General features: G+C 37.7%; 3 protein-coding genes and 1 long non-coding RNA gene across 4 annotated transcripts; 3 read left to right on the top strand and 1 right to left on the bottom strand.

The window, feature by feature from the left end:
* Positions 1-507: 507 nt before the first annotated feature.
* LOC113343445 lies at positions 508-1,541 on the bottom strand. Its single transcript, XR_003357252.1, has 2 exons — positions 1,195-1,541; positions 508-748 (listed from the first exon to the last, which is right to left on the bottom strand). It is a non-coding gene; the product is annotated as an uncharacterized LOC113343445 (long non-coding RNA).
* Positions 1,542-1,947: 406 nt separating this feature from the next.
* On the top strand, positions 1,948-3,082 carry LOC113343561 (zinc finger protein ZAT12-like). Its single transcript, XM_026587716.1, has one exon. The coding sequence runs from the start codon at positions 2,141-2,143 to the stop codon at positions 2,804-2,806; it is 666 nt and encodes a 221-aa protein (XP_026443501.1). The 5' UTR covers positions 1,948-2,140; the 3' UTR covers positions 2,807-3,082.
* A 1,299-nt stretch (positions 3,083-4,381) lies between these two features.
* Positions 4,382-5,283, top strand: LOC113343560 (zinc finger protein ZAT11-like). Its single transcript, XM_026587715.1, has one exon. The coding sequence runs from the start codon at positions 4,484-4,486 to the stop codon at positions 5,150-5,152; it is 669 nt and encodes a 222-aa protein (XP_026443500.1). The 5' UTR covers positions 4,382-4,483; the 3' UTR covers positions 5,153-5,283.
* A 1,812-nt stretch (positions 5,284-7,095) lies between these two features.
* On the top strand, positions 7,096-8,076 carry LOC113343564 (zinc finger protein ZAT12-like). Its single transcript, XM_026587719.1, has one exon. It carries the CDS (start codon positions 7,224-7,226, stop codon positions 7,893-7,895), a length of 672 nt encoding a protein of 223 aa, XP_026443504.1. The 5' UTR covers positions 7,096-7,223; the 3' UTR covers positions 7,896-8,076.
* Positions 8,077-11,108: the final 3,032 nt, after the last annotated feature.

Raw genomic sequence — 11,108 nt, 5'->3', positions numbered from 1 at the left:
CACCACAACTCATCGTCACCATCGGCACCGCTATTACGACCACCATCTCCTCCAAATCCACCACCGTTACCGCCAAGTTGAAAACAAAATTGAAAATTTAGAAATAAGTTAGGTCCAGATTTTTGTATCAACAACCGAAGTTGACACCAAATTTTGGTATCAACAACCAAAGTTGATATCATATCTGGTGTCGACAAACCCAAGTTTTTACAAAAATTGAAAACTCAGAAAATAGTTAGGTCAAGATTACCTGCCAACAACCCAAGTTGACGCCAAAATCTGGTATCAACAACAAAAGTTTATCCAAATATGGTATCAACAACAAAAGTTGATCCCAAATTTGGTGGCACCACCATCTCCATCACTGGCATCACCACCCCCACCACTTCCAGCATGTGAGATAATAAATGAAATGATTTTCATCTAAATTTTTATCAATATTGAAAGGGTATTTATATGATTCAAAATTAAATAAATTACATTTTAAAAGATGAAAAATATAATTACTGATGGATAAGTGTATTTGTTAAATCCATGAAAATGAAGGGTAGTTATACAATTTCCACCCGCCGAAGATAACTATCACATGACTGACTACACTTTTTCTGTTTTCTTTCTTATTTTAGCAACAGCAAAACCACAGTTTTCGAGGTAAAACTTCGAAGCCAAGAAAATTGAGATTTTCTTTCAAACTAAAAGGCCGCCGAGTTACAGACACAGACACGGCCGATTCGAAACACCATCTTCTCTGGCGAAATAAACACAGGGAAAACTACCCTAATTAAATCTAGACCTCAACAGATCTCCAAGTACAAAGTACAAACCAATGTAAAAACTACTCATCTCTAAATATTGATCTCTAAAAACTAAAACAACCACTGAAGCAGAAAAATCAATTTCTAACAGCCACCATTAATAATCAAGTGGAAACACCAGAGGACACATTTACTACGAACTAGCAACCATATCTTTTTAAGTAAAATTAAAATAAAGAATCATAAAAGGATCAATACAGATTGAAATAGCTAACAAAAAACCAAAACAAACCTTAAAAGAAACGAGGGAATTTCACTAAGCAATTTAAGCATAGGCGCAGAGAAGAAGCATAAAACCCCAGACTCGCCGGGAAAGAACCAGAAGGAACAAATCCATCAATTGCAACAGTTCAATACATACCCAATTAAAATCATTTACCTGACTCGATCTCGTCCGGCCATCAGGTCCGACACCTCAAAGAGGACTACTCACTGTTCATCTTCCTTTTAGTGAAAATGTAGAAGCATAATATACTATGGTGATTTAGATTTTTTTTTTTTTACGACTATCCAAACAAGTATCGTTCTCTTGAAGAATAAAAGAAAAATAGATTGGTTGAATCTCACTTTGAGCATGCGAAATTGTAAGATTTGGTGAATATGTTTGTATGTGTCCTGGTTGTGTCAGTTAGTTTGGGTAAATATTGAGCATCATTGTTGAGTTTTTCAATAGTAATGATTTTTTGGTAAGTTGTTCAGTTTTGATGATCAAAGTCAGGAGTAGGTGTTTCGTCATAGATTACGCAATAGCACTGGGGCACGAACAACACTAGTATAAAACAAAAATTAAAATGGATTAAACTACTATATTAGGACTACTGTTGTTACTGTGGCAGCAAAAAATACAAAGTGGTTTGCGCGGTCCCAGTATCTTCCACGTTAAGTTATGCCAAACTGCCATTCAAGTGTCATTTTTTTATTCATTCCTCAAAGAAAAACTATATAAAACAATATCCCTTTTGGCACAAGAAACAATTTGTTAATTTCCAAAGTTGGCCAAGCCCTTTCTCAGTCACACTACCAAATCAATTTAATAACTTGCGAAGAAACTCCCAACTGAAATTCGTACAAGCCTTTGGAAACCAATAAAAATATATTTGAGTCGATATAATATCAAGTTAACAAAAGCAACACGCTGTTGCATAGTCGGCGACTCGGCTACACCCACCATATATATTCCTCCAACTCAGACTCCAACTCCAACTCCAACTCCAACCGTAACTTTATTTTCACCAGCAGAAGAACAATTACTGGTTTCTTCAGCAGCTATAAAAATTTCTCATTCCTCCAATCAGAGTTTAACATCCATCCTTTTACAAAAAGAAATGATGAGTAACAAAAGAAGTAGAGCAGAAATGGAAGACAGCATAGTAGTTGCCATGGCAAAGTGTTTGATGTTATTATCACGTGACAAGGGAGGGATCGATTTTCAATCCGTGATCGATGAGCAACAAATGACATCAAAATCCAGTACTCAAGATCGCGTTTTCGAGTGCAAAACATGTAATAAACAATTTCTGTCCTTTCAAGCTCTAGGAGGACATAGGGCGAGCCACAAGACACGTCCGGTGATGGACTTGTATTCATCGGATGATCAAAGCGTCAATGATAACCAAAAGCAAGCAAAGAAAGTAAAGACTCATGAGTGTTCTATTTGTGGTTTAAATTTCGCTGCAGGACAAGCTTTGGGTGGTCATATGAGAAGGCACAGAGCTTCCATGATTGAATCTTCGACAACAATAGCAGGAGCAGGATTGTCATCAATCTTGTCATCTGATATTACTACCGCTGCTACTCATCAAAAAGAAATGGTACCACAAGTTTCAGCATTGAAAAGATCAAATAGCAGGAGAGTTTTGAGTTTGAATATAGATTTAGATTTGAGCTTATCTCTTCAACCCTTGGATAACAATGATCTTGAGTTCTCCACTGATGTAAAAGCACCAGGGAAACATATTTCCACAACATCCACGATTTATGCTTTGATTTGATTAATATGTGATCAAAATGTGGCTAGATGTGATTTATGCATTAGCGAAGACCAATTCTCTCTCTTTATTTTATCTCTCGGTAAGTAGGATAATATGATCTGACATTAGAAGAGGTTCGATCCAGAGGGTTTCCGGTCGCGTGCTGGTTGGGGCGAAGACTTTAGGCAATAGGTTTAAATTTATGTATGTAAATGAATTATGACAAGTGACTCGACAACTTCCCTTAGTTTAAAATTGTGATGTTATCACTTTCTAATTATCTCTTGGTTGCTGCTACAAAGTAGGTTTTTTTCTTTTCTTTTGTCCCCTCTTATCTAAAAACCTGGCTCCGCTGTTAAACAAAAAGGCCACCAATTATATTATTCACAAGAACAACTGTGTGCTTAAAGGAACAAAAATCATATCATTAAAACACCATTATCAGTTTTTGAAAAAACAAAACAGACGCACATTATTATCAATGGTCTAGCGTAAGAAAAAGATCACCACCATGAGTCCATGACTCCATGGCACCATTTATGGACTGTATCTTGCCGCAGGCTAGAGTACTAGTAGAATCGAATAATGATGGCCCAATGTAAGTGTGCTGACTGCTGAGGTAAGTGGTTTAGCAGAGAAGGCAATTTGCCAACCTGACATTGAATTTATGTTTATGTATCCTCTGGTCTAGATTTTGATTATTCAGTTTCCTATACATCCACAATAATATGAGCCTAATAATTTGAGATTGGTCCACACAAACGAAAAAAAAACCTTGCTAAAAATATAAGCAATGAGTTCATTTAATTTAAGTTCTGTAGCATATTGCAATCGCAATACTGGTTATCTTGTTTGAGGCATGTTCGTTGGAACTCCTCATTAAATTTGTAACGTATCTCTGCCGACGTGTAAAACTTGCGACGTGCTTAACTAAAATCCTAAGTAGGCCTCATTCCGCGTAGTTGTATATTGACCAAGTCAAGGACCCAGTCGTTTTTGGACTCTGAGTTGCCACCGGCCAGCACCAATTGAACTTCACTATAAGCTCTGAAACTTTGATAATTTAAAATGTGAAATCGGTTGTTATTTAGCAGTCAATCCAGCAAAACCACTGAATGATAGTTGAAGGCCCGCCGGGATTAAGTTTTGGTGCGGTGGGGTATCAATAAAACTGCCACGAAAGAATAACATTAGTATTATTGTTGTTATACAGAAGTGTGGCAGTAAAAATACCGCGTCAAGTGGTGGTCCAACAGTATCTTCCATGTTAAGTTATGCTCTTTTTGTTTATTCATTCCCAATCACTTGAGAAGAAACAAAACATCGAGCACCACTACTATTTGGCAACGAAGTTTCCAAGAATGGCTAGTTGGTTCTATCTTGCACTACTAATCCAATTTTGATCACTTTCCATGAAGATCCCCAACTGAAATTCGTACGAACCTTTTAGGACCAAGCGAAATTTAGTTCAGTCATTCTCAGAGTCAACAAAGTAACACGTTGTTATCATTCACAAGTCACAACAAAGCAAACACGTTATTATACCTACTATATATATTCCTCCAATGGTTCCATTTTCATTCGCAGCAACAACAATTTTATATCTTTAGCAGCAAAACAATTTCTCATTCCTCCAACCCGAGTTTATACTTTCATTCATACTTTAAAAACATACATCCCTTTCAGCACTACAAAGAGATGATGAGTAACAAGAGAAGTAGAGGAGAAATGGAAGAGAGCATGGAAGAAACCATGGCAAAGTGTTTAATGTTATTTTCACGCGACAATGGAGAAGCAATCGAGTATCAATCCGTGATTCAGCAACACACAATGCCAACGAGCAGTCGTGGCCGTATTTATGAGTGCAAAACATGTAATAAACAATTTCCGACATTTCAAGCGCTAGGAGGACATAGGGCGAGTCATAAGAAACCTCGGTTGATGGAACTGTATTCATCAGATAATCAAACTATCAATGACAACCAACAGCAACGGAGAAAACAAAAGATTCATGGGTGTTCGATTTGTGGTTTAAAGTTCCCGATTGGGCAAGCTTTAGGTGGGCATATGAGAAAACATAGAGCTGCCATGATCGGATCTTCGCCAACAACGGCAACAGCAGAAACAACAACAACAGGATTGTCATCCTCATCATCTGATGATACTAACATTAGTTTTCAAGAAGAAAGACTACCACAAGTGCCGGTGCTAAAGAGATCAAACAGTAACAGGAGAGTCTTGAGTTTGAATTTGGATTTGAGCTTATCTCTTCTTCCTTATGTTAGTAACGATTTTGAATTCTCCACCATTGTAAATGCAGACACACATATGCCATCTACCCCATCCATGATTTATAGTTTTATTTGATTATATAGTATGATCGAGATGTAGCTAGATTTCACATAGACATAGACTTTTATTCTTGTACTATTCTAAATTAATTCGATGTATATATAATTGAATGATATCGTGACATTTGACTCGTAAAGTTTCCCCAAGTTCAAAATCTATGACTTTATTCTTTCCAAATACTTTTTAGTTATCCTGTTCTGTTGTTTGTTTTTATAAGAAAAAAATGTACGCTTTAAGCTCCAAAAATCATATTATTAACCCATCACTACAATTTCCCAGTTTTGGGAAGAAGAAAACATATAATTAATAGGGATAAAATGCACAACTAGAACATAACCGATAACGTTTAACATGAGAACTATTATTTTCCAAAACTTTAAATCTTTAGATATTTTAGTCATTATTAACAAGTATACAAATCAACGTGTTGTGCCCTTGTTGCATAGAGTCTGCTACACCGGCTATCTATATATATTCTTCCAACTCCAACAATGATCTAGTTTTCATTCACCAGGTCCACAAGAACAAGTCCCGGTTTCTTCAGCAGCTAAACATTCCACCAACCAGAGTACAAAAGAAACGGAAGAGAGCGTCATAGTTGCCATGAGTGTTGATGTTATTATCAAGTGACCGTGGAGAGGTCGACTATAAACGAGAACATCAATCAGTACTCAAAACATGTATAATAAACATTTTCCGTCATTTAAAGACGCGTCGGCTAATAAACATGTATCTTGCCGCAGGCCCATTCAACAAAAGGCCGAGCCTTAGTTAGTTGAATAGAATATGGAAGATAGGTCATTTATCCAAATATTTTGAAACATGGTTCAAATGGACGGGTAAAAATTAGTATGGGTGAAATGGACACTAAAAAAATAGTAAGGATGAAACTGAATTCATCCTGACTTAAACTTAAAAAATAGTAACGATGAAACTGGATGCATCCTGATGTAAATAAAAAATAAGAAAAAATATTTGAAAATGGGTCGGATGAAACTGTTTATATCCTGACTATTTTTACATTTTTGTCCATTTAAACAGTATCAAAATCTAAATGTCCTTTTCATCCAGAAATCGTTAATTTTGGTCTTTTTAACCAATTTTGTGAATAGAATAACAAAAAATAGATGTGCTGAGATTAGTGGTTTACCAAAGAAGAAAATTTTCTAATCACGTCATGTATGCATCCTCTGCTATCAATTTGGTTTATTCAACATTTAGCTAAACGAACGAAAAACCACAGCTAAAAACATAAGCGATTAGTTCATTCTCATCGAGTGTGCAACTTATTAGTGCATCTTCGGCAACGCATTTTATGGATTGAAAAACTAGCAACCTTAATGAAAATAAAAATGAAGCAGGTACCGATCATTCCTTGTAGTTATATGTTGACTGATCTGTGTTAGGCCGAGTCGTTTTAAGACTCTGAGTTGCCACCGGCCAGCACTAATTGAACTTCATTATAAGTTCTTAATCCACGTTCCAGGAAATTAATAATCTAAACTTTGAAATCCGTTGTTTTTTAGCGGCCAATCAAACAAAACCGCTGAATGATAGTTGAAGGCCGGGATTTAGTTGGCGGTGGGTACCAATAACACTACTCCACAAAAGGATAATATTTTTGATTTTTTTGGACGCTCTATTGGTGTTATTGTTGTTATACAGCAGTGTGGCAGCAAAAATAACGCGTCAAGTGGTGGTGGTCCACAATATCTTCCGTGTTAAGTTATGCTCCTACAGAATAGGATGGGAATACTATTCAGCAACCGAAGTTTCCAAGTACTAATCAAGTTAATCACTTTCCAGAGGAAAATCCCCAACTGAAATTCGTACACATCTTTACGACCAAGGGAAATATATTCTAGTCACCCAAGAAATTCTCAGGTCAGCAAACCAACACGTTCTCACTAAGTCGGCTACAGCCACTATATAATCACACCTCCAACAACATTTCTAGTTTCATTCACAACAACACAAACTATTTCACATTTCTTCAGCATTAAAAAAAAAAAAACAGTTTCCATTCCTCCGACCAGAGTTTTTATTTCATTCACAACTTAAAACATCCATCCCTTTTAGTACATCAATGAAAGAAATGATGAGTAACAAGAGAAGAGGAGAAATGGAAGAGAGCATGGCAGCAACCATGACAAAGTGTTTAATGCTATTATCACGTGACCGTGGAGAGATGGACTATCAATCCGTGATTCAGCAAAAGATAATGCCATCAAGTACTCAAGGCCGTTTTTACGAGTGCAAAACCTGTGATAAACAATTTCCATCGTTTCAAGCACTAGGAGGACATAGAGCAAGTTACAAGAAACCTCGGTTAATGGAACTATATTCATCAGATAATCATATTATAAATTACAACCAACAGAAAGCGAAGAAACAAAAGGGTCATGAGTGTTCGATTTGTGGTTTAACGTTTGCGATTGGACAAGCTTTAGGTGGGCATATGAGAAGACATAGAGCTGCCATGGTTGAATCTTCGGCAACAACGGCAACAGCAGAAACAACAACAACAGGATTGTCATCCTCATCATCTGATGATACTAACATTAGTTTTCAAGAAGAAAGACTACCACAAGTGCCGGTACTAAAGAGATCAAACAGTAGCAGGAGAGTCTTGAGTCTGAATTTGGATTTGAGCTTATCTCTTCTTCCTTATGTTAGTAACGATTTTGAATTCTCCACTATTGTAAATGAAGACAAACATATGCCATCTTCCCCATCCATGATTTATAGTTTTATTTGATTATATATTATGATCAAAATGTAGCTAGATTTCACATAGACATAGTTGATGTATATTATTAAATGATGGCATTACTCGTAAAGTTTCCCCATGTTTAAATCTGTGCTTTTATTCCTTCTATACTTTTACCTAAAAGAATACGAAAATATATGTTTTGAACGCGCAAAGTCACATCATTAACGCACCACTGCAATATTACCAGTTCTTGAAAAAATAAATGACATAATTATTTGGGATTGATCTTCGTGTTAAAATTTACGGGCATCCAACTCAAAACCAATTGACAATGAGCGGAGAGGCCCTTCCATATTATATTTTAAATTCATTATGCGGAAACTAGTGATGTGGGACTATTATCCCTTCACACCCTCCCTCACGTCTAAGGCCATTCATTCGACCTAACACGTGGACCTACGCACATATGGGTTATGTGTGTGCAGGTGACATTCGGTCACGGTCCACCCCACGTACAACTCGTACGAGTGACCATTCATTCGGTCACGGGTGCACATGTGACAAATTCGGTCACGACGGCCAAAATCGGGCTCGCACCCCGCGTACGGGCCTAGCTCTGATACCATGTTAAAGTCTGCGGGCATCCAACTCAAAACCAATTGGCGATGAGTGGAGCGGACTTTTCATATTATATTTAAGTTAATTATGCGAAAACTAGGGATGTGGGACTATTATCCTGTCACAGACTTTACAAAATCTGCGGGCATCGATATCATGTTAAATTCTGCGGGCATCCAACTCAAAACCAATTGGCAATGAGTGGAGCGGCCCTTCCATATTATATTTTAAGTTAATTAGCAGATTATAGCGATGTGGGACTTTTTTCCTTTCACACGCCCCTCACGTGTAAGGCCAGTCACTGGGCCTCACACGTGGACCTACGTACGAGTTACCAGTCCACCGGTAACAGGTGTACACAGGTGAGTGACTAAATCATGGGATAACACCTCGGCCAGTATCGGCACTATCCTACACCCTGAGTGTACAAGTGACAAAATCGGTTAAACACTTAGGCCAGTAACTCGGTCTACACCAGGCGTGCGCAGGTCTGGGTCTGGGCTTGGCTCTGATACCATGTTAAGGATCGAGCAAGAGAGAGGAGAGTACAAACCCGGAAGCATTAAATGTCTACATTGATAATAATTTTAGTGTATTTTTCTCATTAATTCTTCAAGCTATTTATACAATTACAAGACTTGGTGTGAAAGGACAATAGTCCCACATCACTAGTTTCCGCATAATAAATTTAAAATATAATATGGAAGGGCCGCTCCACTTATTGCCAATTAGTTTTTGAGTTGAATGCCCGCAGACTTTAACATGGTATCAGAGAAAGGTGAGGGAGAGAGGAGAGGAAGAGAAGTTAATGTTTTCATAAAGAATTTTGCAAAGTTGCGATAAGAAGAAGAAAAATAAAGGTTTAACGAGTTCTCATGACAAGAAAATATTGAAGCACGTGTGTGCTGGAATGAAACTAGGTTTGAAGAAATCATTCTTTCAAGCAGGTGAAGAAACGGACGGTGATGGTGTTTGTTACTGTTCCCAAGGATCAAAAAGTCTGCTTGAATCAACACGGAGCAGGAAAGCTGGCTTGAGCTGTCCAAAGATGTATGTTGATGGATTGATTTAGGGTCATGTCCGAAGAACTGGAAGCTCGAGATAAACAATGGTTTGTTGCCTAGGGTTAGGGTTACGACATGAGTTCGAATCCAAGATGGATGGTCGTGATGTTCAGATGAGGAGGTTAGAAGCAGCCATGATTATTGAAACTGCTTGACAAGGATTAGGAGATCGGTCTTGAGCCGAGATGGAGAAGAAATTAGTACCATGAAGATGAGTTGATGCCAACTGCGTCAGAATATGTATGTTATCTTCAGGTAACAGTGGTGTTTGGTTTCATTGGTACTGCCTTTGACGGCTCGGACAATGTAGTTGCTGTTATTGATTCTTGTCGGTAAAGTTGATGAGATTATGGAATCTGTTTCCCTAATTTGGTGAGGGTTGATCAAGCGAAGCTGAGAAGCTGAAGAGATAAAGGAATTCTCGGTGAGTGATGGACATAGTTGACAGACAAGAGTATGAGTTTGAGAGGAATATTGCTGGGGATTCTCGGTGAATGATGGTAAAGAATGTGACCCTGTGAAGATAGCTTGAGTTAAGAGTTGCTGCCAACGGTATCGCTATTAGCGGCAGTTCATGTTAATGATCTCTGTAATCATGATGAGATGGTTTGACCTGGAAGTGGAAAGATCTGGAGTTGGCCTTGAGATAGTGAACTGACAGATGGGTTCGTGGAGAACAAGTTGCTGCTGCATTCAATGCCGAGAGAAACAAGGGCTACTTCCGTTGATTGGAGTTTACTTCTGTTGATTTTCTGATATGATTTAGTGTTAGAATATCGATAGTATCATGTCGCGACTGAGAACCTGAGGAACAAGGCAGAATTGGGAGAAAGAGATGAATCTCAGACTCGAGATGGTGAATTTTCAAGTGATGTTTGGAAGCCAACAAGAAGGGTAAGAAACCTGTTGTGTCTGTCATGGATTGATGGACAAGAGTTTATGAGATAATTCATACAAGAATCACGGGTACGTGAATGGAGTGTGACAGAGCAGTCACAGTTTGTGACAAGAAGGTGACGAAAGGTTGGACAGAAGTTGGAACGCTTATTAAATGGCCCAGTCTTAACAGAGTGTGGCTAAAAGAAGATTTGTGAGAAGAATGAACAACAATAAACTTGTGAAGAAAGAGAAGCAATGATGAAAGAAATAACAACAATAGTGGTTTAAAATCCTATGAGTTGTAGAGAACATCACAACAACGGAAAGTTGTGATCGTGAAGATAGAGTAACATATGAGAAGATAAATAGAAGATGAGCAATGACGCTCGGTGGATACAAACTCAAAATGAGTTTGTATGAATTCTACGACGCAAAGTAGGATTCGTTGAAAAAGAAAAAGGACTTGGTTTCTTATTCGTCTATCAAGTGGATAGAGTGCAACAAAGAAATTTGTGTTTCTAGCTTGTTAGAGAATGTTATTATGATACATTAGTATTATGGGGAAGACTGAAGAATATGCAAGTTTGCATGTTGTCTAGAGAGTACAAGAAGTATTCTACTGAAAAAACCAAGACTACGAAGAGGACCGAAATGTCCCTAAACTATGAAAATGGAACCTATATGTTTTAAAACTACT

This window comes from Papaver somniferum, unplaced genomic scaffold, assembly GCF_003573695.1.
Source record: "Papaver somniferum cultivar HN1 unplaced genomic scaffold, ASM357369v1 unplaced-scaffold_6, whole genome shotgun sequence".
NCBI lineage: Eukaryota > Viridiplantae > Streptophyta > Magnoliopsida > Ranunculales > Papaveraceae > Papaver > Papaver somniferum.
This window is presented reverse-complemented; position numbering and strand designations above follow the sequence as displayed.

What these genes read in the sequence shown, in the direction of transcription:
- LOC113343560 (XM_026587715.1), top strand. Translation starts at nt 4,484, where the DNA reads ATGATGAGTAACAAGAGAAGTAGAGGAGAAATGGAAGAGAGCATGGAA.
- LOC113343561 (XM_026587716.1), top strand. Translation starts at nt 2,141, where the DNA reads ATGATGAGTAACAAAAGAAGTAGAGCAGAAATGGAAGACAGCATAGTA.
- LOC113343564 (XM_026587719.1), top strand. Translation starts at nt 7,224, where the DNA reads ATGAAAGAAATGATGAGTAACAAGAGAAGAGGAGAAATGGAAGAGAGC.